Here is a 26,729-nt window from a genome sequence, read left to right on the forward strand (position 1 = left end):
TTGTCTATTCACCTCTGGTTTCAGGTGCCTAAGCACTGAGCCTGGCACTCAAGAGATACTCAATGAATGCTCCTTGAATCAATGGCTGGGCTTGGATGAGAGGGTGGAGATGTGGGGAAGAATCCACGTCCACAGCCTTTCCCAGAGGGGATGCCAACTGTGGCCCCATGGCTGCTGCAAATCATATCACAATCCCCTAACATATAAAGAGCTTCTAGAAATCAATAAGACAAGACCAACCACCAATTTTTTAAAAGTCAGAGAATGAAAAGAGTCTACAGAAAAGGAAACATAAATTGTTCGAGGACATCTAAAGAGACTCTCAACCTCACTAATGATAAGAAATGCAAACTGGAAGCCACTCAGAAGTTTGATAATATCCACTGTTTGAGAGACTGTAGAGAAACCAATGGCTTCATATACTGCTGGGGCGGGGGGGGGGTAAATCGATATGAAATACTTGACAATATCTTTCAACATTACATATGCACATTCTCTTTGACCCAGCAATCCCACTTCCGAGATTTTATCCTACAGATATACAGTGCCTGAACAAGGCTATCATTATAGCATTATTTGTTACAGTAAAAAATTGGAAACAATCCAAATGTTCATCAGTTGGGGACAGGTAAATAAATTATGGTACAGTCACACAATTGGTAGCTATGCAGCTACTTTAAAAAAAAAAAAGAATGAGGAAGTTCTTTATGTACTAATGTGGAAGATTTCCAAAACAGATAAAATGGGGGGGAAAAGATGTAGAACAGTGTATTTAATATAAATTTATTTATTTATTTATTTATTTTTGGCTGCATTGGTTCTTCGTTGCTGCGCACAGGCTTTCTCTAGTTGTGGTTAGCGGGGCTACTTTTTGTTGTGGTGTGCGGGCTTCTCATTGCGGTGACTTCTCTTGTTGTGGAGCACGGGCTCTAGGCGCGTGGGCTTCAGTAGTTGTGGCTCGCTGGCTCTAGAGCACAGACTCATGCTCCTCGGCATGTGGGATCTTCCGGGACCAGGGCTCGAACCCATGTCTCCTGAACTGGCAGGTGGATTCTTAACCACTGCACCATCAGGGAAATCCCTAGAACAGTGTATTTAATATGCTCCTTTTTGGTTAAATAAAAAAGAGAGAAAAGATGTATATACATATGAATACGCATACACACACACACACACACACACCCCCCACTGAAGGATGCCCAAGAAAGTAATAAAATTAATCATATGTTGGTTGAAGGGTGGGAACTTAGTGGTTAGGACATAGGATGTAGGGATGAAAGAATTACTTTTCATTATATTCTTTTTTTTTTTTTTTGAGTCATGTGATGCATTATCTATTCAGCAAATTTTAAAAGACAAAACAAAAACCAAAATACCCCTCTCCCTAGGTACTGGGGGTTCCAGGTTTCTTCCCAAGTTGCTGAGTAGACAGGATTTCACTTCAGCTCCATCACTGTCCCTCCCCAGTCCCTGCCAGGTTTTCCTGAGGCCTTGAGTCCCCATAAATGATGACTCTCATCCCAACTCGCACCTTAAGAACACAGACTATGAAGTCAGACCAAGTCACTGTGTGATGTTGGGCAAGTGTCTTCACCTCTCTGAGCCTCAGGAAAACAGGGTAATCATGGTATCTGTCTCCTTGTGGTAAGGCTTAAATGAGAAAATGCAGAGGAAGTGCTTAGATAGATCCTGGGACATGATAAATAGTACTGTATAAATGTACCAGACTCACTGTTCATATTCTTTGTCAATATTTTTATTGGATTGTTGGTCTTTGTCTTATTGATTTATAGGAGCTCTTTATAGATTCAGAAGATTGAGATACGCACTGCAAACTGGCAGAGCATTGAAGGGCAACGGGTCCACAATAAATGGCAGTTTGTGAAAATCATTATTTCTCTGATTATTTCTCCTCCAGGCCATGCAAGCTGTGTCTGAAGGCATCCCACACAGGAGGCCTCAGGGCTTATCTGGAAATGAGTCTTTACTCATTGTCTCTGTGTCACTGTCAGTGTGACGGTGTCCCCTGGGTTGACCAACATTGTCATTCTCCACTACGGCTTTCAGAATAACAACACCCCTTTCCCCTAGGTTAGGCTCATCCTTTGTGCCTTCCCCAGAGGTCCCCAGGTTTGTGGAGCACATGCGTGATCCCCTGTAAGGAATGAATTCACTAACGGGTAAGTATAAGGCCTCCCTGGGGAATCCCAAATTCATCATCCAGGGGCTCCCCACGGGAGACAGACTCTAGGTGGGCAGGTCCGAAGGGCTATAGTGAGGGATAGAGGTGTGGAATATGCAGCATTGGAGCTCCTTACCCTGATCCTTGGACCCTTGGTGCTTGCTTGCCATAGAGCTGAGAAAAAATGTGGCTCCCCTGGGCCCAAATCCATTCCTTTCCTCCAGGGAATTGGTCCGCCCTTCAGTTCTGGAGGCTCCAGAAACGTTGCTTGGAGCATCTGGAATATATATTCGCTTTAACCGGTGATTGCCAAGACCAGCTCTGCTGGTTTTCTGTTTGTTCTGCTTAGCTATGGGGCCTGGGACTGGTCCTTGAAGACAGGGGATGCCCAGGACACCCAGCGCCCCCTCTTTGTGCATGACCTGGGACGGCAATCCCCACCTGGACCTGCTCTTCAAGAAGCGGAGACTGGGGCTTCCCTGGTGGCGCAGTGGTTAAGAATCCGCCTGCCAATGCAGGGAACGCGGGTTCGAGCCCTGGTCCGGGAAGTTCCCACATGCCACGGCGCCACTAAGCCCGTGCACCACAACTACTGAGCCTGCGCTCTAGAGCCCGCAAGCCACAACCACTGAGCCCGCGTGCCACATCTATTGAAGCCCACGCGCCTAGAGCCCGTGCTCTGCAACAAGAGACGCCACCACAATGAGAAGCTCCCGCACCACAACGAAGAGTAGTCCCCCTCACCGCAACTAGAGAAAGCCCGCGTGCATCAACGAAGACCCAATGCAGCCAAAAATAAAAATAAATTAAATAAATAAATTTATTAAAAAAAAGAAGAAACAGAGACTGGATGAGGGCCAGTGAGAGTTAAAAGCTCCTCCCAACTCCCTGAAAGCCTCCTGATTGCTGTACACCTTGTCCACTCCTAGAGTCTGGCACAGTGAAAATATTGTCAAACTGATCCAAGCTCAAATTCCCAGCTCTCTTGCTTAATAGCTGTGTGACCTTGGACAAATAACATAACCTCTCTGAGCCTCACCTTCTTTCTTTTTATGGTTAATTGTTTTTATTTTTTTTAATATTTATTTATTTGGCTGTTCCGAGTCTTAGCTGCGGCATGAGGGATCTAGTTCCCTGACCAAGGATGGAACCTGGGCCCCCTGCATTGGGAGCATGGAGTCTGAGGCACTGGACCACCAGGGAAGTCCCCTCACCTTCTTCATCTATAAAAGTAAAAATATTTTTGTATTTATACCTGTCTCACTTCAGGGTGTATTAAAGTTTCTTGAGAAACCCTACAGACAATGGAATCAAATGGCTGTTAATAGAGGGAAAAGGATATGGAGAAGGGGGATTAAAAAGCTAAGATGAAGCCAGGGATGCAGTTAGTTTGTGAAATGCACCCCCATGAGACCCTGTTGCAAGAGGTGGGCCCCAGCAAACTCATCTCTGAGCTTCCTGACAGCCCAAGTAAAGAAGGAAAGGCAGTGAGCTATAAAATCCAGAGTGTCCATTAGATTGAAAATAGACCCACCTCTGGGAATTCCCTGGCGGTCCAGTGGTTAAGCCTCCATGCTTCCACTGCAGGGGGCACAGGTTCGATCCCTGGTGGGGGAACTAAGATCCTGCATGCTGCCTGGCACAGTCACAAAAAAAAAAACAAAAAACAGACCCACCTCTCAGAAGCAGCCAGCGTTTCTAGGCCCTGAAGTCAAAGAAAAAGTTCTCACCTGGACCTTCCAAAAAAGGGCAAGTGGGGAGGGGAGAGTGTGTGCAGCAAGGATGATACTATCTCCTAGGCCTTTCTGTGTTTGAAATAAAATAAAATGCCTGACGGTGACCCTCAGAGTGGCCTGCTATGGTAGGTGCTTCAAATGTGCCCACTTCCTTCCTCCTACTCAGTCCTCCATCTTCTCCCAGGTAAGAGCATCTGTGAGATCTCTCATGCACTCGAGCAGTCAGCTATTTAATCATTCAGCAAGCACTTACTGAACATCTACTATGTGCCAGGCTCTGGATCAGGCAAACATCCGAATCACCCTAAACCTAGCTAGTATCTTCCCCGCTGTCGCCAGATCCTTAGTCTCAGAAGCCCTCTCCCTCCCCCTGCCACCCACCTTTTTGGGTCTCTGGGCTCTGCCTCCTCCCAAGTGTGCCCGTAAACCCCAGGGAACCCCGCTCCTGTGGCCTCCCCCTCATTCCCCACATAGCTTCAGGCTGCTCCCTCCGACCACCACATTCATGGAGCTCAGCCACGTGCAAAAGCACAATTAATATTCCACTCAGTCTCCCCCAGCCCAGCTGCCTATTGGAAGAAGATGGAAACCAGATTTGCAGCCGCACGCTCTGGCATGGATGTGCACAGGGGGGTGGGCCTGCTCTTCGGTGTGAACAGGCACTCTCTCCTCCAGAGGCTTGTACACGTGCACGGATGGCAGGAGCCCCACACGTAGGTCCACATCCCCAGACACGGGCTCATCCACCCAGTGGCATGTGCGCACACAGTCACACCACCATGGGCAGCACACTCAGCTCCTGGCCAAATCGATGCCCAGAGAACACATGGGCTCCTCACACACAAGGCCTATATTTGCTTTCTGGGCAGAGGGAGACAGAATCATAGCAGTTCAGAGCTGGTAGGATGGAATTTCAGAGACTATCCCATCCAAAACCCTCCTTTGACTGGGAAGAATCTGAGGCCCTGGCTTAACCTGGATGGCGATCAGTCCCCGCTGAAGTGAACCGTGCCTGGTTGCATTTAGCAAAGCCTTTGATTTAAACGCCTGATGCTGCCTCTCCGCTTCCTGGTGACGGGGCCGTTCAGCCTCACCAGCCTTGGAGGTTGGGGAAGCCGAGGCTACGGGGTAGGGTGGGGGGTACCTGACAGTGCAGTAGATCATAGGCAGAGTCAAGCCTCTGACTTTCCATGCCCCTGCCCTTCCCACAGTTCCAGCTCTGCAGCCCTAAGTGAAGCAGGATTGGCAGGGGAGTGTCCCCGACGACATGAGGGCTCACTGAGGCAAGAGGAAAGACTAGCCTTATTGATTTTCCTCCCTTGACTTTAGACTCAGAGAGCGAGGGAGATGGAGGGCTATAGTATGCCTGAGTGTATGTCTTCGGGGTTGGAGCCAGCAGCCTGGGTTATAGAGGCGTCCAGAAGCAGAGTTGGTGCAGGTGATTCGAGGTGGAAGAAAGAAGGGTGAGATCAGAGCAGGACTGAGAGCAAAGCAGGAAGCGGGTGGAGCTGTTCCCCAGGCAGCAGGCAGACAGAGGGCCAAGGGGCGGGCCTGCCTCCAGTCCAAAGATGGGACAGTAGAGCAGAAATTCAGGGAAAGAGAAGCTAAAATAATTACCAGGAAAAGGAGCTGGAAGGGAAACAAGTGTTTTCTTAGTCCTTAAGGAACTTCAGTCTTCAGAGAATTTGGAGAGGGAAAAAAATCTATCTTTAAGGCCCTTCTCCAAGGCAGGGTGGCTGGTGACTCACTCGCTGCTGAGGAAGGCCCTGGAAGGCCCTCCCCTCAGCGCCTGCCTCTCCCTAGTGAGCAAACCCAGTTCATCTGGGGTGAGTGGAAAGGGCCCTGGGTGAGGAGCCTGGAGGCCCGGATTTCAGTCCTATCTCTGTCTCATTGAAGCTGGCTGACCTGAGGAAAGCCTCTTATGGCTCGAGGCCTTGGTTTCCTGCAAAATAAAGGAGTGGTAAGTCATATAAACTCTCTGAGGCTCGGTTTTCTCCTCTGCAGACCGGGGGATGATAATAATATCATGTTTCATCGAATCTAAGATGTCATCAATTGTACGATACACCATTTTTTTTGTGCTGTGCGCTAAGAAGGAAAAAACACTGTCCATTCAAGTATAACATACTGCTGATTATAAGACACATTCTGATTTCAGAGGTGTAAATGTGCATCTCAGAATCAGTGAATATGATATTTATCTCACAAGCTTGTTCCAAGCGTTAAACGAGATAATATAAGTCAAGTATTTAGTGCCTGGCACAAAGCAAGTTCTCAATAAATGTCAGGTATTTTTATGGTTCCGGGTGGAGGGGGGAAGGAACCACAGGCCAAGGGGATGGAGAAGAGTGAGAGCTTGGGGTCTGAGGCCCACCCCTACCCTCTTGGCAGGGTGCAACCCCAGGGACTCCACTTCTAGCCCTGCGGGGGGTACAGGGAGAGCAGCCATGAGGCCCATTTTAGGGAGCCACAAGAGAACAAAGGGCCCCCTTCTGTGCCCCGGAAGTCAGCCTAATCTCCAGGATGAATATGTTTTCATTTCTCAGAAGTTCCTGTTACAGTGTGCCAAAGCGTTTTTTCCTTTACAATCCAGGCAAACAAGGCAGGTTTACTTTGGGCGACCTTCTCACCACCACCCAGAGCCTGCCTGCCAAGTGTAAACACCCAGCCTTGCACCCTCCTGGAGGCTCCAGGATGGAAGCCTGGAAAATCGGAGCTCCAGGCCTCCTAAGGAGGCAGGTCCTTCACCCCACCTCCCCCTATTCCCTGCTGGCCCTGGCCTGGTAAGAACACATTTGGAAGGTGCTTGGAGAAGACAGGACCCTAGGGGTCATTAACACCTCTCCCATTTGATAGATGTGAAAACCGAGACCCAGAGAAGGGACTCTCTAAGCGTGTCAAAGTGTGGCAGCCCCCAGCCAAGCCCTCTCCCCTCACACAAACACACACACACCATCCCTGCTCGTAGCTCAACCTGTCAGGCGCCTCTCTCTCCACCTGACCTTCAGTGTCTGGGACAGGCAGGAAGCTTACCTCTGTCCCTTCTCTCCTGTGCGTCACTGCGTGGGTTGGAGCATCTTTATGCATTATGCTTCACAGCTGGAGCCACTGCAGAGAGCACCAACCAGATTTTCCTGAGTCCACAACCGGAGGGGCTACGGTCTGTCAGCATTTCTTGACCTGGAGTATTTCAGGGTGTTTGCAGCACCAATCTGGGCCTCCTTCCCCTGCCCCTTCAGATGTAGAGAAGGGGCCTGAGGCATCTGGGCCTCAAGATCAGGACAGGCCTGGAGGAAGTAGACCCTCCCTGTTGGGTCAGAACCCAGACTGCAGACCCGGTGAGCTGTCTACTTTCCTCTGCTGGAAAATCTTTAAGAGATACAGATACCGAAGGGATGACTGCTACAGAAGGCTTCAGGTGGGCCCTCTAATCTGAACAGGCACAATTCTTTTCACTATTTGAATAGAATCAGTGAGACCATAACGAGTGTGTATAGGGCCTTGGGGTTTCACATTCATCCTCTCTCTCCCATGTCACTGCCTGCCCCTGCCAGTCTTTCTCTTGCTTTCTCCTCTACTTGCTGTTCCCTCTATCTGGAATGCTTTTCCCTCCACTTTTGCCCCATAAATGACTCCAGTTCTCAGCTCACACATGACCTCTTTAGAGAGGCCTTCCTTACCTACTCAATCATATCACACTATTTTATTTCCTTCATAGTCCTATCACTATTTGAAATTATCTTCGTAACATTTTTTTTTTTTTTTTTTTGCCCATTCTGTCCTCATTCACTCTAGAACTTAAGTACTTAATCACGACTGTATCCCCAGGGCCTGGTCTAGGGACTATTCACAGGTGCTCAATAATACTTGTAGAATGTGTGAACAAACCCCCTGCCATCCTTCTCTTTACTGTACATGCCAGGCTCTGCACTGCCCGTTCCTCTTCTCTCCTCTCCCCGTCCCTTCCCCCCAGGATTTCTCTTGGGAGCTCCTGCCTCTCAGACTCCACAGGAGGTGCCAGAACCAGAGTGTCTCCCCAGGATTATTTTCAATGGTTTCCTGGGGTGTTCACCTGGGTAAGAATCAGGAAAGAGAGGACACTCTAATCTTATTTATCTAAAACTATATAATCTTCCCCAATCACTTAAGTGGTGATTATGGTGCCTATGTCTCTAATTACAGAGCAGGCTGGGAGGAACACAGGCACAATTTCCAGCCAACCTCAGGCAGAGGGGCACTTTTGTTCCTTCTGGGGACCTGCAGGGACTCCAGCTCAGGAGCCAGGACTCCAGACACCTGCAGTCGCAAGCTCACCCACGATGGACTGACTTGTCCGCCCAGCCAGAGATGGCAACCCCCGACGCCCACAAAGGATCAGCCACATTCTCAGTGTCTGACTGTTCCCCAGTTGGCCAGATGTGACACACTTGGGGAAAACACCCATGGTCTCAGCACCCTAATTCTACCTGCCACTCTTTAGAGAGTGAACTGATTTCCTTTTGGCCCTGCCTAACTTCTCGGAGTTACATTGCTGGTGAACTGGTCCCCAGAGCATGGGCTGTATTCCCAGCTTCTCAGGAGCAAACTCTCTGGGAGGCCCAGGAGCTAATAGTCATATGACAATGTGGAGGGTCAGAACATCATTCTCCAGAACTATGTCAACTGGATCAGGAGATGGGGGAAAGCCACATTCCTGCCCGCCCGCCCCAGGCAAACAGCTGCTATCTCAGCCTAGCTGTGTGCCCATTCCCCACCTTGGCACTGAGAGAGCAATTTGGGTGACATCCCTGGCTTAACTGCAATGACATCTCTGCTTCTTAAAGGCTTTTGGTTCCTGAGCTAATTAAAAGCTCCACACAGGGAAGACACACTTAATCCTATTAATGACTTCTGGACAGGAACAGTGTGCCCAGCCCTCTGAGGGAGTGACTTTCTGACCACTTCCATTTGTTCAGGTGCCTGGTGATTGTTTATCAACCCTTTCAAGAGATTAAGCTGTACTCTGGAGCAGGCCACTTAGGTAATGGATCCAGGGGGCCTGGGAGTGTCCTGTGACCATGGAGCATGCAGCCAACCTACATCTTGTCTCACGCAGAGTCCATGACTACTGTTCTCCAACTTCTTGCTCTTCAGAAACACTAGGGTTACTCGGTGATTGATGAGAAGAAGGGTCCTTACCTCATCTCTGCTGTCCCCCCCAGCACTTTCACACACAGGAAAGCTGGGTACAGTCCTCACCCTGAGGGATCTGAGAGTCCAGTGGGTTTATAGACACATGAACAAACAATGACAATACTGCATTAGACTCACCACATGGAGGTAAGCACACCATGCCCTGTGAGTGTATAGTGATGGTAACTGCTTCAGCCTGGGGGTCAGGGAAGGCTTCCTGGAAGAGGAGACCTGCAAATCTCCCCATTGAAAGGAGATTTGTTGAGGGGCCCAAGGGATGGAATTCCCTGACTTTGGATTTGGTTCAGGCCCTAGCATAAGCCTGGAAGAATAGAAATAACTCAGCTCCCTCATGAACTTACGGGAGTGTGGTTGGCAAAGCCTTAAGATGCTGAGGTTCAAGGAACACAGTTATTGGCTCTAGGACAATTTTGCTTCAAGCCCCTACCTTTTCAGAGAAAAGAGATTGGCAAGACTAGCTCGCAGCTGTCTCTTTAAAAGAGGAGGGACGATTCCTCAGGCCACTCCTTCTCCTCATTAATATGAAATTATCGTGAATATTGATGTGGAGGAGTGGCGCCTCGGCCAGCTGGGCTAACCAGCCAAGGGGTTCCCGGTTTCACAGAGAGGAAAAGTGACAGAAGCCGTGCAGAGGGAGACGCAGAGAGAGCGGAGCGCCCGGCAGTCACCCAGTCTCGGGGGAGCGCTCAGCTCCCCCGCCCCCGGCTCCCACCCAGTCCGGGGGGCTCCTCAAGCCCTCAGCCCCACTCCCGGGCTCCCCATGGAAGCCAGCTGTGCCCCCGGAGGAGCGGGAGGAGGAGGAGTCGGCTAAATGCCCGCGGTGCGCCCGGGGCCCCTGAGCCCAGCCCGCTCTGCGCCGCTGCCCTAAGGCCTCCGCGCCCCCCGCGCCCCCTACCCGGGGCCGCGCAGCCTCTGCCCGCCCCTCCCCCGGGGCTTTGCCCGGGACCTGCCCCCCGCCCGCTTGCCAGAGCTCGGGCCGGAGCTCTGGGCCGGGCGCGCCGCCGCCCTGGAGTGAGGGAAGCCCAGCCGAAGGGGGTCTCCGGAGCCTGCCGCGATGGACGCCGTCTTGGAGCCCTTCCCGGCCGACAGGCTGTTCCCCGGATCCAGCTTCCTGGACTTGGGGGATCTGAACGAGTCTGATTTCCTCAACAATGCGGTAAGATGAAGGGTCTGTGTTTTCCTTCCACCACTCCTTACTCCTCTTCGCGGTGCACCTGGGGCCCCCTGAAGGACTGGACTACACAGCACTGGGCAGAAGTGGGGGAGGGGGCTCGGTGCAGGGTCCCCTTGAGAGACACGTGCTTAGAGCTCTGAGATTTGGTGACTAGATCCCTCGACACCCCTAGACCCCGAACCTGGAGCCTCTGAGCTTGCGCCCGTGCACGGTCCTCCTGGAGGCTCCGTCCATGGATACATTGGCCTCGGCCTTCCAGGGGAAGGGAACGTCGAGGAGTCGGGGCCATCGGATCCTCTGATACGACCTCAAGAAACACCAATTCTGCCCCCACCCAAGTCTTCTAATCGTCCTCCACCCACCCTGGGGTTCCGGGACCAGACTGGGAGCAAATTGGCGGCGCCCTTTCCTGCGCCCCCTTTAAGACCTCGGTGGCTCTGCGTCTGGTTCTCCGCTGGGGGGCGCACAGGGGAGTGTTCGAGGGCCAGAGACCAGACGCCCCTTGGGGGCCAGAGCCAGACCCGGGTTTTGAGCCAGACCCGGAAATATAGGGGTGCTGCCGTGGCCTCCCCAGGAAGTCAGGCCAGAGATCCCCCAGGGAGGGACCTGACCCTCAACTGGTCAGGGCAGCACAGGGTGATCGCTCAGAAGGAGGGAGGTCTTTCTCTAGGTCTGTTTCTCGGTCCCTTATGTCTCCCTGACTGTCTCTCTCTCCCTGTGGCTTCGTGACTGTCTCTGTCTCCGGGCTTGTCCTTCTCTTTCTCTTCCCCTCCCTCCCTAAGGAAACGTGGCTTCTTTCTTCTTCCCTCCCTCCCTCTCTCAGGCTCAGCCCTAAGGCCCTGGGGGGAGGGGGGGATGGGCTCGGTAATGGGAGAAAATCTTTGGGTTCAGAAGGGCCTGCCAAGTTGAAATATGGGCTGCTTGGGGGATCTGGGGGGATTCCCCCACCCCATGCAGTGACCTGCCAGGCTCTCCCTCTCCCCCCCTCACGCCCCCGCGCGCGCGCGCGCACACACACACACACACAAACACACACACACACACCCAGTGATCATCTCAAGGGTCTCTATTTGCTGGCCTCTAACTCCTGGGCCTAAGATAAACCTGGCAGACAAGAGCCAAGTGCACTGAGACTTAAAGGATTGGGCATCTTGGACTTCCACCTAAACTGTTCCAGGCTGCTGGTGGGGAACAAGGCCAGGGACAGGAACCTGAGTCAGGGAGGCATGGGGTGAGAGGTCTCCCAGTCCTCCATTAGGCAGTAGATCCAGGTCACCCTGCTCTCTAGGAAGGCCCCTGGTTCCAGTCAGAGAGAGCACACTCCTGCAGACAAGCCGAGGGGAAGAGGGGAGAGGGCTTGAACCAGTAGTGGGGGCACCTGGGCTCTAGTCCTCCCTCTGCTTCTGCCTCTGCCTGTGAGCCTGGGCCGTGCAAGCAGCTTTCCTCCCCGGGCCTGTTTCCTTGTCTGTAAAATGGGAAGAGGTTGGATCATTCTTTCTAAGGATGGTCTGGCACAGATCCTAGGAATGAAGTAGCAGGGATCTGGGGTTCCATACGCCCCTCCTGGAGTTGGTAACAGATACTGGTCAGAGGGAGGGAGTTTGCTGCAGCGTGTACCTTTATTGGTAGAGCCCCCCTGTGAGGTTCCCTCAGCCTTCAGCAGCTCTGAGTTGGACTTTCTTCTGAATGAACTCTGCCGCCTACAGCCTCTTCCTGCTGCTCCATTCAGCCTTGCATCCCCAGCTGCTCATCTGGGCCTTGGTCCAGCACAGGAAAGGAGGCATGATCATGATCAGACAGTGGTATCCAGTACTGGGCCTGGGGAGGGACAGCCCTGCTGGGAAAGCTCCTTATCTTAGGCCTAAGCAAGGCCAGGTGAGGCAGGGGGAGAGGAAAGAATTTCTAAGAGGAAAGAAAACTCCTGGGCTGGGAATCAGGAAATTTGGTTCTAGCTGTGCTTCTGCCACCAGCCAGCTGGGCAGCTCAAACAAGTGACTTTTATTCCTGTGGGCCTTGGATTCCTCATCTGAAAAATGGAGATATAGAAGCTTCCCCATAGTGTTATTATAGAGATTTAGTGAGAAAATTAATTAAAGATTAATGCAGGACGATGCCTGCCAGGTAAGTTTCCATAGTTAACATGCTCTGGAGACTAGATGGGGCAGTGGTAAGGAATACTCTGGTAGGAGTTGCTTTGTGACCCTGAGCAGGTCACCTTCCTTCTCTGGTGCCTCCGTCGTTTAGATGTCTAAGGCCCCTCCCAGCTGGGACCCCATACCAACCCCATCCCCAGCTCCCTCTTCATTCGGCATGAGGATGGGAAAGTGTTTCCAGGGTTAAAGATGGAAAGGGGTGAAGTCTGTGTGCTTCTCAGTCTGGAAGATGGAGGGTAGGTTATTCACTATCTTTCTTAAAAATCCAGATAAAGGCCATAAAGTCACAGTGGAAACCGTGTGTGCTCTGTTACTCTGTACAAAAGGCAAAAATCAAAAAGGATGCTTACCCTGAACACAACTGTGTAAGAAATATGCAATCTCTTGGACAGAGACAGGAGAAAGAGTTGCATACTTTGCATAAGCCATGTGTGCTTGGAGGTGGCCAGGGGTGCTGTATTTTTCCTTCTGTGAGGATACCTTCATCCTGTTGCAATCTTGTCTATGTGATTCTCAGAGAAATCCCTCGGAAGGAGCTGCCCTTCCTGCCAGGTGAGGGGGCTTCTCCTCCCATCCACTCCCCACTCTCCCACAGTTCCTGATGTGGCCTCCCTAGAGCCCTCTTCCCTTGGACCCTGTGACCCCTCAGCCCCTGGGCAGGTATGAGAGAGGGCCTGGTGCTCAGAGAACTGGGATAAAGGACCAGAGGGAGAACAGGTCATGTCTCCAGAGAGAGACACTAGGTCCGTCCTCTGGCTCAGGGGAAAGGATGACTCTGGTTTCTCTAGAGGGAAATAGCTTTGGATCCCAGAGAAGCCCCAGCTGGGAGGGTGTGGGGAGGAGGAGAAGGAGGAAGAGGAGTTCTGTTGTCTCAGAGGGGCACAGCAGGAAGCTGCAAGGATGTTTGCCCAGCACATTCATTCACCTCCCAGCAGCTGGGGAGGCCAGGTGTGGGAATGACCAGGACCGGGGACCAGCCCACGGGAAGCGGGGTGGTGAGGGCTAAACCTGATCACTGCTCCCCAGGCCCCCAGGCTGCCCTCTCCTGAGCTGAGTGGGGAAGCAGAGAACCACTACCATTACTACTTCCACCACCCCAGCCTTTGGGGGATTTAGGGAGATTAGAGAAGTATGTGCATTTGGGTGTTCCTATGTCTGTGTGTGGGCCTTTAACAGCCCTTAAAAGGGGAGGGGTGCGAGCGCATGTGCGTGTGTTTCTCTTTAAATTCTCACCAACAGGAAAGAGGACCCAAGGGCCAAGGCACTCTGGTCTCCAAGTAGAATCCACTACAAAAGAACTAATAGAGAAAAACTAATGGAGGAACCCAAATCTCAGGGCTCCCCTTCAGGAAGGGAGATGGCCCCAGACACCTCCTTCTCCTCTAAAACACTAAGTTTGTTTTGGGCAGCTTTTTATTTTGTTTTTGCTCCCCCCACTAGGATGTGAGCTCCTTGAGGGCAGGCGTTTAACTGTCTTGTTCATTGCTGTATCCCCAGTGCCCAGTACAGTGCTTGGCACAGAGGAGGCTTCAACCAACCATTGCTGAATGAATCCTTTTTCCCTAACCCTCAGGCCAGGCCCCACATTTTTGAAGGAAGAGGGAAAAGGATGCTCTCTACTCCCAGCCATCAGGGTCCTGCAGCCCACACTGTCTCTGAAATTCAGGAAGGTTTCCAATGAGTTATCATTGCCTTGAGTCATCCCTACCCTTGGCACAGACCCCCACAGCCCCTGGTGTAGGACAGTCTACAACTGACAGATGCACAGCAGATTTGAACTTGTGGCTTAGGCTTCACCCTTGAGCACCTGTTGGCTCTAGGGCTTCCATCTTCCCCAGTTTCCCCTTGTTCAGTTCACTGGGACTCCTGGATCCACACTCACCCAGCTTAAAACTAAGTCTTTGCTAGTCCTGCCACAGGGCCTTTGCACATGCTATTCCTGACATCTAGAATGCTTTCCAGTTCTCTCCATCCCATCTTACTCAGTTCAAAGGAAGCCTTGTTAGAGAAGCCTCCCCAACCACCTCAAGTGGGACCCCTTATTGTTTTGTTTCAGTCCGTTGTTGTTGTAGCTGTTGTTGTTGTTCTGGCCGTGCCGCACAGCATGGGGGATCTCAGTTCCCTGACCAGGGATCAAACCCTATGCCCTCTGCAGTGGAAGCGTGGAGTCTTAACCACTGGACCGCCAGGGAAGTCCCTGTTTCAGTCCTTTGATTTCTTCATAGCTCATATCTCAATTTGCTATTATTTTATCGGCTTATTGTCCACTTCCTCTGTGAGAAAGCAAGTTCCCTAAGAACAGAGACCATGTCAGTTGTGTTCATTGCCAGAGACCTAGCACAGTACCGTGGCACAAAATAGGTGCTTAGCATAGTAAAACTCAACCATAAAACAAGCTGAGTCCAAAATTTTCAATCATATAAAATGTGGAGTTATGTTATTGTAGGATCAATGAAAAGTGGTATTTTTCAGTTGGTCTGTACTATCACAAAAAGCACAAAAGTAAAGATTGTGAAACCTTAGTGCATGCAGCAAACCAAACTGAGGAAGTTCCAAAGGAGCACGAGGCAGTCACTTCTTTACCAGCCCCACAAAGATAAGAGTTTTTCCCACCTTTATTTGAGATGGGTCCCAGGCATAGGACAGAAGCCAAGTTTTGGTCACATTGTAGTGTACTTTGCTCTATTTCAAGGATTTACTGTATTTGTAGAGAAAATGACTTCAGACTCCCTTATAGGCAGTCCCTATAAGGGAAGGGGAGACTGTTTTTAAAAAGACAGGCCTGAGTGTTCAAGAAGTGTACTGATAATTCCAGAAGGGGCCCTGGATTCTCAGGTTCTGGCCCAGCCAGCCCTGAGGGTGATGCGGACTGGATCCCACAAAAATGCTGCCTGTGCCCCCATCTGCTGTGAGGTCCCTCCGGCTTCCCTGGACCAGCCGGGAATTCGCTTGGTTATTTTTCAATACATACATCCGTCCTTTAACAACTGGGAACTAAAGGAGTGCCAGTGCTGGTCACTGTGCAGAATGACCTCCAGCCACTCACAGCCAAATGAGAGAGACAGAGAGGGAAGCAGACAGAGCAGTACTGCGGGGCGCCATGATGGAGCAGGGCATGATGGGAGCCCGAAGAGGAGCCTCCAGCCGGGCTGGAGGTCATGGAAGGTTCTCAGAGGAGGTGACCTCCCCACCCTCCCTCTCCAATATCCCCATCCCTATTGGCAAAGGAGTTATTGGAAGGCATTTCAGCAGGGAGGACTGGGGCCGTGTCCCTTTTACTGAGCCTGTTATATAAGCATCATTGGCCCCTGTGCAGATGAGAAAACTGACACTTACAGAGGAGGGGACATCTAAATGCTGTTCTCGGGACAGGGTCCCATGGAGTCAAGGAGGAGAAATCACCATCTTCTCTCTAGCTCTTGTTCTGGTTTGGACTTTGCCCTCCAGGGCAGGAACGTTTGGGATCTCAGATATCAGAGGGGCCCCGCCTTCACGCTCACCCACTCCCATCCTTAGGGCACCATGGATGCCTAGAGCTTTAAGGGCAGAGCCAGCACCTGTTGCCTGGCCTGTCAGAGGAGAGACCGCACATCCCATCCCCTGCCCTTTCCTCATCCTCACTCTAGGATGCCACTCCCCAGCCCACCTGGGAACTTGGACCTTTGCTCTCTGCAGTTCCCAGGACTCCCCAGGAGGGTCTGTTTATGTTTGGCCTGGCCACTGTGCCAGGAGAGGGGAGGATGAAGGCCAGCCCCGCTTTGTGTCTTCCCTTCCCCATACAATGTGCCTCCTGCAAGTCCTGGTACCAAGGCCCTCTCAGAGCATCCCTCTGTGGGACCTGGCTTGCTCTTGAACCTCCCTCAAGAAACCAGCTCCAGATGCTGGAGAACAGGCTGTTCTTCTGGAAGTCTCAGCGCTCCAGGGGGCAGGATGGAGGAAGAAGATTTGGGTGGAGTTAAGTCAAGACCATGAGCATTGCTCTGGCTGGGACACAAAGTAACCCGCTTCAGCAGGCAGAGTAAATGGTAGAACTGGGAAGCAGGACTGGGGAGCAGGACTGGGCAGAAGGTAGGCATGAGGAAGTCTGGTTCTGGGGAAGCTGGGAGGGGCAAGATACAGCCCAGGACTCTGACCATTAGAGAAAATAGATCAAGGGTGATTTCCTTGGAACGTCAAAATCCTGATCCTTATGACCTGGACGTACCACATCATGAGCGAGGCCAGCTTGACAGCTGGAGGAATACTGGGCTTCCCTGCTGCCGGGTTGAAGGTGCCTCTTCTCCCAGCTCCCAGGACAGAACCCTCACTGTGGCTTCCTTGGCCCTTGGCTCTTGGCCCAGGAGCCATTTCACCCATCACAGAGAGGCTGACACATCTGGGCTGGGCTGTGTGGTCTGACAGAACAGCTGGACAGCAGCAGCTGTCCCCCTCTTCTCCTTCCAAAAGAATAACAAAAATGAAAGCAGCAGTGGAGTAAGGCAGGCTCTTCAGGCCCTCACGGAGAGCCAGGAGGCAGTTTGAAAGCAGCAATTGAGGGGACTTGCTGGGGAGGCAGACAGGCCCAAGCCTTTTCCCATGTGTTCCCCGCTGCCTAGAATGTTTTCACCTCTCCTCACCTCATCTCCCTAACTCTCTGTGTGACCTTGGGCAAATCACTTCTCCTTTCTGGGCCTTGGTTTCCTCATTGCTGAACTAGACTGAGAGTTCTTTGAGGGCAGGGAGTGTCAGGCAATTGTTTTTATCTATTCACTAGTTATAGCTATAGTGACTGGGTGCTCAGGAAATGTTTATTTATTGAATAGATGGAAGGAAGGAGTGAGAAGCGGTGATGGATGGATGAACGAGTGGGTGGATGGGTAATGGGAGAAAGGACACTTCCACACTTCCAGTTTTGATGGTACTTTTCTTTTTTAGGTGGATTTTATTTATTTATCAAGTAGTGAATCTTAACCTAAATCCTACATCTACCTTTCACTCTATCATGATGGCCTTTTCTTTTTTTTTAATTTTTATTGGAGTATAGTTGATTTACAATGTTGTGCTAGTTTCAGGTGTACAACAAAGTGAATCAGTCATATATATATATATATATCTCCATTCTTTTTCAGATTCTTATCCCATATAGGTTATTACAGAATATTGAGTAGAGTTCCCTGTGCTATACAGTATGTCCTTGTTAGTTATCTGTTTTATATATAGTAGTGTGTATATGTTAATCCCAATCTCCTAATTATGATGGCCTTTTCTATTATGAAATATATTGTGCACATAAGAGAATATGTATAATGCATGTATATGAATTACAAAGTGTAATAAAATGGATACCTGGGTACTCACTACCCAGCTAAAGAAATCGACCCAGCTCTCAATATCCTGGGCTCTCAAAGTTGCATGAGCTTGGGGAAAAGTTGAGCTGTAGACTCTAAATCCATTCCACTCTGGGCAGATTCTGAACAGAAATTCTCCTGAGACCTGGTGTCTATTCCCAGACCCCACCTGACCAGACAGCAAGTCCACAGGTCAGATGGCAGATACCTCGACAAGCGCTGGGGAGCCAAGCCATAGCTGAGGTGGGGTGGGGTGACCATTAGTGGTCGGTTTTAGCCCTGCCCAGACCTGGGAGCAAATCCTAGCTCTCACCACTTGTCATCTGTGTGAGCTTGGACGGGTGCCTTAACCTCTCTGAGCTTATTTTCCTCATCCATTAAGTAAGGATGACTGTAGCACACAGGGTTCTTACAAGGACTCAGTTAGATAACTCTTGCAGAGAGCCTAGCACAGTGCATGGCCCACGGCAAGCCCTCTATAAACAGTAGTTGTTGCTGCTGCTGTTTTTATTCTGATTGTTGCTGTCACTGCCCGAAAGGACGGTCCTCAGCATTGGACTGCCCTTGGAGGAATGTCCCATCTTCGTCCCTTTGTTGACCCGTAATCATAGGGATTTTATTTGCCTACCTGTCGGACCTCTCTGGAGCTGAAAGGCTGTTTTCTTTGGGTAAAGGCAAAAGACCCCAGGCCTCTTCTCAGGGCTGTCTTTCTGGGCATCAGGAGAGGGATGGCCAGGGATGAGCAAACCTGGGGCCCCAGGTGAGGACCCAGTGCCTGGAATGGGGGCCCATATTTTGTATCTGGCCCTGTACTAGGTGCTGGGATGGGACAGCAGGAAATTGATCATTATTCCTTCAACATCCAGTGTTGTCATGTGTGCTTAAGAGCACAAGTTCTGCAATCAGAGCTTGGGTTCAAATCCTGGCTCAGCCACTTGCTAACTAAATAAACTGGGTAAGCTACTTAACTTCTCTGTGCCTCAGTTTCCTTAACCATTCAATGGCAGTACTAATAGTACCTACCTGATCTTCTGAAACTTAAATCAGGTACTGCACGGAAGGAACTAGAACAGTGCCTGGCATATAAATATTAGCTATTATTGTTATTACGTATACTGTATGCCAGTCCCTATGTGAAGCCCTGCAGAGGGTTCGAGGATGAAATCCATCCTATATCCTACCTTCAAGGTGGTTAAAGTTTAGAAGGAGAGATGGGTCCCATTGTGGATAATTAGAGTTCAAGGCATGATATTAACCAGTGGCCTATGAATGCTACAGTGGTATAAGACGGAGAGGACTCTTCCAGCTGGGTGATCAAGGAAGGCTTCCTGGAGGAAGCAGCACTGAGTTGGGCCTTAAAGGATGATAGGAGTTAGAATGAGGAGATAAAAGGCAAAGGCCTTCCAGGCACAGGGAATGGTACAAGCAAAGGCCCTGCAGCCATGGAGCTTACAGCAGGTTTAAGGAACTGGGAGCAGTCATCCAATGAGGCTGGAGGGAAAGGAAAGATGAGGGGTTCCAGCTATAATGGAAAGTTGAGATCAATTTGTGACAAACCTTGAATGCTGTGCTTAGGAGCTGGGAGTTTTTTCAGCAGGCAGAAGGGAGCCAGTGATAGTTCTCAATGATAGTTCTGAGCTGGACAGGGCAGTGGTCCCAACTCCCCTGAACCGTCTCAGTGCTAGGAGGTCTAGAGTCCATTAGGGCATCCCAGCTGTCAGCCTGTCTGGATGATCAGGGCCTCTCCCCCAAGACAGCATTGTGGGCCCCTCTCTGTGCCCAGAGCAGCCCGAGGCAGCAACTGACCCCAGGTCCCTTCTCTCCTCTGATTTCTACCCCCTGCCCTGATGTCACTCTCACACTGGCCAGGAGTACCAGTTCCCTTCTGGCTCTCTCATCCCCAGCACTTGGGGCCAGGCTGGCCTGGGGAGGCCCAAGGCAACTCCACCCTTGCAGAGACACAAGCTGTCCCTCTTTGGGGCTGAGAGCTCCAGTCTGAACCATATCCTGCCTCCTGGCCCAACCCCAAGACCCTAATGGAGTTCCCTCACCCCCTCAGGACCCTCCACTATCAGGCAAAGCATGTCCCCATTGATCCCAGCGTCCTAGAAGGATCTGAGCCCTCCTTCTGAGCCCAGCCCAGCTTGGCACCTCCTCTCCTTGGCCCTCCCACCCATCAACTGGGACAAGATACCCAAAGCCCCTTTCATCATCCTCCCGGAGAAGAGGCCCAACCCTGCCCTCTACCACCCCAAAGCCTTCACCCCTTTCTCTCCCAGGGCTGCAAATCAGTTCCACATTTGGGATCTGGCAGGCACTATCTGCTCAGAACTTTCCCCTCCCAGTTAGCTCAGGCTTCCATCTCCACCCCCCCCCCAAACCCATCATAGTCAGACCAGGGGGTCTGCAGAAGGGGAAGGGCTCTTGCCTCTGGTGACCCCTTCAGAGGTCTGAGAGGGAGCTGGACTGTGGTAAGGAACCAGAGGGACAGCGGAACAAGCCTCTCCCAGGGAGAGATGAAAGAGGAAGGGTAGGGGGTGGGGCAGAGGCAGAGCTTGAGCAAGCATATGAGGGGATGAGGGCTTGGGGGTGGTGAGGGAAGGAGTGAGGTGGTTCCCAGCTCAGCACATTCCTGAGACATCTGGACGTGCTGGAAGGGCCCCAGCTGGCCTGCATGGCTGTGGCTCCAGCTTCTCTGCTCTGTGATGTCAGGACCCAGCATTTCCCCCTCCTCTCATAGTCCCACTGGCCTGGGGTCCACCTTGGGGCTGAGGTGGATCCTCAGCCTGGGGTCTCCTCCCTGGACCTCTCACCCCCAGTGAGCAAGAAGCCCCTGGGGCAGTGGAGGAAAAGCCTGAGTCAGAGGAGGGCCCGGGCCTGATGCAGGAGGCAGCCATGGAAGACCCAGGGGTTTGCCCATGCGACTGACTCAAGGAGATTCCTCCTTTGGGCTGGTGCCTGCCCCCTCCCTTCTCCTTGGAAGGGAGATGGAGACAGAGGAAAGACTCTGAGAATGGCTGCTTACCTTGAGCTGTGTGATCCTGGGCAAGTCCATTCCTTCCCTTGGCTCTCAGTTTTCCTCTCTGTAATAATAATGATAATAATAATAATAATAATAGCTACATTGGAAAAGAGCCTTCTATGTGTCTTGCATTGTACAAAGCACTTTACAAATGTTGTCTCATTTAACCCTCACAGCAACCTCACAGGTGGCGTAGATATAAGTACCCCTATTTCATAGCTGAGACAGAGGCTCAGAAAGGTTAAGTAACTTGCCCAAGGCTACACAGTAGGCAGCAGAGCCAGGATTAGAACTGGATCTGTCTGCCTCTCTTGCTTATAACCATTGAACTACATTGCATCTACCAGTAAAAGGGGATGGACCTATTGATGCCAGAATTCCTTTCAGCTCTAAAATTGTAATGATTTCTTTTGGCTATCGTGGGGCTCTTCAAGAAGGGCAGGGGCAGGCATTAGTCACATACTGGGTGGGGGAAGGAGGGCAGAGTCAGATGGCTTTGAAGCATCAGGTCAAGAATCTTTGGAGGTCCCCTCCTGGGAGCCCCAGAGAAGTCCAAACCCCAGGGGCTGGCGTCACAGCCTGATCCCCAGCCGAGCCCAGGGGTCCCACACCTTCCCTGAAGGAAGGGAGTAAATAAGGAGAGAGAATGCAACTTCTTCCAAAAATAAAACCTGAGGACAACTCAGACAGGCCCAGGACCGCTGAGGAAGCCAGAGGCCGAATGCTGAGTGCACAGAGGAGAGGGAAGAGGCCAAGGGAATTCCAGCCAGAGCCTGGTGGCAGGCTCCAGCCCAAGAGGGCCTTCCAGCTGGCCAGGGGCCGGAAGAGCAGCTCGGCCGGTTGGCCACTGGGCTCCGTTTATACTCTCGGACCTGGCCTAACCCTGGGGACAGTTCCTCTAGAGCTGAGTTGGGGGCTGTGGTCCCCAGGTACCTGTTCTGGCTGGGGCTTAAGAGCAAAATGACCTTGGGAAAGAACAACCCAGAGAATGGGTACAACAGGCCCCACCAGGGAGGAGCTGAGGGAAGGCATCCAGGCGCATGGAAACTGCCTGGAGCAGGAGCAAGCTGGCATCAGAGCGGAATTCAGGGCAGTCACTCCTGGAGGCTCAGCTGTAGAAAAAAAGGCCTCAGTCCATTTGCTCATCGGCACATTCCTTCATTAGCCCACTCATTCAGTCACTCAGTCACTCAGCAGAGAGCTGAGCACCTACCATGTGCTGGGACCAGTGCTAGGCTTTGGAGACAAAGATGAGAATTGGACACAGCGAGACACAGAGGTGACATGGCTGGATCATTTCGGGCTATACTAAGGAAGTTGGAAACTGTCCTGGGGCAGAGGAAGTCATTAGTGGATAGTGAGCAGGGGAGTCACATAGTCATATTTATGTTAGAAAATCCCAAAGTGGAGAATGTTCTGGAGACAGATCAGAGTTCAAGCCTTGGACCTACCTTCATAAATGGGTGGTCACACCACTAGTCAGGAAGCCCTTTGGGAGCAGGAACTGGGCTTTGTTCATCTCTGTATCCACAGGGTTGGGCACACAGTAGGTCCTCAGTAAACACTGAACAAATGCACGAGTGATGAATAAGTGGATGGGACTAGATGCCCTTATTCTCCAGAGGCCCCCAGCGCCAGCCCTGGCACTCAGTCTCCAGTGTCCTGAGCTGTCCCACAGGGATCCTCCGGCTACCGCCTATGGACCAACATCTCCAGCAGCCAGACCCTGGGCTGCTGTGCCCTCAGCGGTGCCAGTCACAGCTAATCCCAGCCCTGGGCGGCGGCACTAACTGCCATCGCTTCCTCCTGCCCAGACAGTACCTGGCACCCACCCCATGGTTGAGCCACAGCACATGGGCCGCCTGGTCAGAAGATGCCAGGGGCTGGCTGGGAACCTGTAGGCCAGCTCTTCACTTTCCTGAGGGACCTGTGGTCCGGCCAGGGAAGGGCTACCACAGTGTCAGGAGGGGGAACTGGAGAGCCAGACTAACAGGGCTGGGGGCTGCAGAGACTGTGGACCCTGCTCTGCACAGCGGCAGACTGTGGTTGGCACCAGCCTGCCCTTTCCTTTCCCACTTCTTTTCTCCAGCACACAGGCACAGAAAAGCTCAATCACCATGGTACTCTTCCTCCAGTCCCAGCCCTCACCGTCCCAGCCCCAGGCAAGCCCGGGACTCCCAATGCTCCCTGGCTGGGGGGTCACATGACTCAGGCACGTGGCTTGGCACAGTCAGCGTTCAGTGCTGTGGTGTTGTGAGATGTTGTGTGTGTTTGTGTGAGAGTGTGCATGCCCACGTCTGTGACCGTGACTGTCTGGGGTAACTGCATGTATGTGTGTGTGTGTGCACACATGGGCGTCTGTGTCTGTCTGATCACATCTGAGGAGTGTTTCCTTGTTGGGTCTGTGTCAGTGCCTGCCAGTGTCAGCCTATGTGAGCCCAGAGAGTGTGTATGTACATTAGTATCTGTGCCAGGCTGTATAGGGAACAGTCTGAATGTGTCTAAATGTGGGGATCTTATGTTGTGTGGTGTCAGGGAGACGGTGTTTCCCTGTGTAAGAAAGAACCTCACAGCCCACGTCTGTGTACCATGTGCACACACACACACACACAGGGAAGCATTTCTGCTTATTTGGACTTGGGCTCTGTGGTGAAGAGTTCGGTAGGGGGAAAATATGAAACCTCAGCAGCCGCCTTCCCCGGGCCTGTGGGGAATGGGGGATGAGAGTGAGGTTGGAGGCTGGAACAATGTGCTTCCCTTCACCCCTGTGCCCTGCCAGGAAGGCTCAGGGAGGGGCTGGCTCCAGGGATGAGGAAAACTGGCTCCATCCCTTCACAGTCCCCAGAGATGCCAGAGCAGAGGAGAAGAGGCCACTTTCTGAGGACTAGTCCACTTCACCCTATGCCTGCCACCCCTGCCTCAGTAGGAACACGGACTATGTTGGGGAATGGATGGGGAAACAGGCCTAGAGAGGAGACACCACTTGCCCCTGCTCAGGTCTCACAGCACAGATGGATCTTGAACTGGGGCCTCCTGAGTCTGAGTCTAGGGCCTTTTTTTCCTTCATAGGACAGCCTTCCAGTCTAGCTCTGGGAAGATGCCTGGATCTCCCCCTATCCCCAAATGACTGGATGGTGATGCTTAAGGACGAGGAGGACCACTGGGTACCCAGGGGCCCACCTCCCTTCCCCAAGGCCCTCCCTGCTCTCTCTTGACCCTACCCCTCACCCCTCACCGCCACACACAGGGCACAACAGTGACTCAGACTGGTGGCCCTTCAGCTAGAAATGGGGGCAATTTTCTAGTGACCACGAGGCAAGTAACCGTCCCGGAATGTATGGGTCAGTGGAGGGGGGTGGCTAACCTGCGGGGGAGGGGAAGGGGAAATGTGAGAGGACTCTCCTCCCATCGCTCCCCAGAGCTCACTCTCTCGGAAGGAATGTCCGGGCTCGGCATTCCCCCCACTCCTTATCCCACAGCTCAGCCTGGACCCACTCCGGCCTCCTCCCTCCTTTCCCCAAACACAGACTGAATCAGCCTGGACCGGAGGAGGGGGAGAAGCCCCGGATGGGGGTGCAGGCACCGAGGGGTAGGGGTCAGAGAGAAGGGGGCGCTCTCAGGCTGCGGCAGGTGGGGGAACCTCTTTCCCACACACACACCCTCAGGTGACAGCCGCGCCCCCAGAGCTTTTCCTTCTCTCTGCATCGACCCCCAGGGAGGAATTAGGGGAGGCGAACTGAGAGGAGCCTCAGACGGCGCTATTACCGCCCAGGAGTGTCCCACCTCCCCCTACCTGGGACAGAGACCCCGTTGCCCCATCAATGCGCCCAAGGTAGGATTATTCGAGGAGGGAAGGAAGGAGCTGAGCTGGAAGAGCCGCGAAGGAACTTAAGAACTGGGGCCTGGCCTCCCCTCTGTCTTCACTTCCTCGGGCTCCCGGTGCGGGGTCGAGGCCACGCAGCTGATAAGGGTCTTAGGGCACCATAGAACTGCCAGGCGCACCTGAAAGCTCAAAGGGGCCATCTCTGCCTCTGCCCCAGGTGCAGAAAAGGACACAAGACAAACACACTCTAACCTTGCACAGCCCGCGCCTTCGGCGGAGGCCACGAACCCTCCCCCGCGCGAGCCGTGCCCTCCTCCCGCTCCCTCCCCGCGGCTCCAGCGGCGGGCGTCTCGCAGCCTCCTCCCATTGGCCACGACCTCCGCAGATCCGACCAATGAGCATGCTGGGTTCCGGCGCGGGGCGGCCCCCCCGCGCGCCGGCGTTTAACCTCTCGTGGGCCACGCGGAGCCGAATGGACACGCTCCTTCTTTAAACTTAAAGGGTCGGCGACTGAGACCCGGCTCCGGGAGGAGATGCTCCAGAGGGGGAGGGGTGCGCGGGGCTGAGAGCCCGAGAGCTCGGGACCTGTCCTCCAAGAGAGGGGAGCCGGCGCCGGCTGCGCGTGGCAGCCGAGAAGGAGCTTATATTGGCAAGACTGTTGGAAAAAGTCTTCAACAAGGAGGGAAACAAATCATAATATTTCCTTCTCTGGCTTCCCACCCCAGTTGCTTGGAAAGGCACCCCCGGTAGAACGCTCACCCCCAGTAGAACCCTATCCCCCTCAGGACGTTGACTCCCTGCCGTCTACAGAATCCTGCCTCCCACCCCCAATCATTTTCCATCAGGTAGTCTGAAACCTGAACTTTATGTGTGTGAACTGGAGAAAGAGCTGGGTGTGGTTTTGGGGGGTGGGAGAAGGGACAAGGGGCCTTGCTGAAGCTGAGGAGGCCTGAGATCTCCAGGGGGGGCTTTCCAGGGTTGGGGGGAGGGTGGGTACAGAGGAAGAAGAGAGGACAGGAAGGAGAAGTTGCTCCACATTCCTGTGCAGCCCCAGAGCTGCGGATAACCCCTCTCTCAGCATCACCAACTCACTGTGTGACCCTGGTAGGTCCCTCTCTGGACCTCAGTTTCCTCATTAGCAAGTGGGGAGAGGGGGCGTGGACCATGGGCTTTCTCAGGTCCCTTCTGCCTCTAAATTGATGGTATAAACCAGCCATAACTGGGCTGCTCTGAGAGGCCAGACACCAGATAGAAATAGGGCTCAAAGCTCTCTAAAGGGAGGCCCTCTGGCACGCTCGCATGAGCAGGAGGTGGACCTGGGGATGATGGGACATCCCACCGTGGCCCCCAGAGGTCCACCCAGCACACAGGGAAGCCCTGAGCAAGGAGTACTGGGTTCTCTGAGTGTCCCCCACCCCCAATCCGCCTGCCCCTTGGCCGCCCTCCCCTTCCACTTGGCTCCCACCCTCTGGAAGCTCTGTCCTGCTGGGCCTCTGCTGCTGTCTCCAGCAGGTGGGGTGGGACTGCTCACAAAGCGGGGACCAACTGATCTCCCTCAGCAGGTGCCTGCGGGCACCCCAAAAGGGGTCTCTGAGAAGGACCTGGCTCATCTGCCTGGAATCCTTTAGGGACCCCGGCCCAGACTGGAGGAAGCTTCTCTCCTCTCCCAGGCCCGGGGAAAGGGCTTGGCAAACCCTTATCGCCTGAGAAGCAGCTGCCGGAGAAATACCTTAGCAGCTGACTCACTAGGCTCTTCACAACCCCCTCCCACTGGGCCTCACACCAGGCCTTTGAGAGACCCTGAGAGAGAGAGAGAGAGACAGAGGGAGGGAGAGGGCGCCCCCAGCAGACTCTGCTGAGGGTGTAGCTAGCACAGTCCGGACTGTGGCTGGCTAGGTGGCTGGGGGGCATTGCACCCTGTAAATGGCCTTTGGCTGGGATCACAGTCTTGGAGACTTGTTCAGCCTCTGACTTCCTGGTACTGCCTCACCCCAGGCTTTGATGGACGAATGACATACTGATGGTGTTGCCCTCTGGGGTACAAGGCCCTGTCCCTCCACCAATAGCTGTTGAGTGTCTATCCTGGACCAGGTGATGGGACCCAGCAGGTGAACAAGTC

At 52.7% G+C, this 26,729-nt stretch overlaps 1 protein-coding gene and 1 long non-coding RNA gene across 3 annotated transcripts in view; one reads left to right on the forward strand and one right to left on the reverse strand.

Moving 5' to 3' along the window:
• Window positions 1–983: 983 nt before the first annotated feature.
• On the reverse strand, window positions 984–24,763 carry LOC309636957. The gene is made up of 4 exons (XR_014250328.1): window positions 22,239–24,763; window positions 20,791–20,848; window positions 2,319–2,459; window positions 984–1,106 (listed from the first exon to the last, which is right to left on the reverse strand). It is a non-coding gene; the product is annotated as an uncharacterized lncRNA (long non-coding RNA).
• Window positions 9,669–26,729, forward strand: part of CREB3L1 (cAMP responsive element binding protein 3 like 1) — a 35,671-nt gene continuing 18,610 nt past the window's right edge. The window contains exon 1 of one of the 2 annotated variants that reach the window (XM_082410788.1): window positions 9,669–10,267. In XM_082410788.1, the coding sequence (XP_082266914.1) occupies window positions 10,166–10,267 (102 nt within the window). In that variant the 5' untranslated portion in view covers window positions 9,669–10,165. The remainder of the gene's footprint in view (window positions 10,268–26,729) is intronic. The other variant, XM_082410789.1, reaches the window with a different exon arrangement.

Source organism: Balaenoptera physalus, assembly GCF_965194825.1.
Source record: "Balaenoptera physalus genome assembly, chromosome: 10".
Classification (NCBI taxonomy): domain Eukaryota; kingdom Metazoa; phylum Chordata; class Mammalia; order Artiodactyla; family Balaenopteridae; genus Balaenoptera; species Balaenoptera physalus.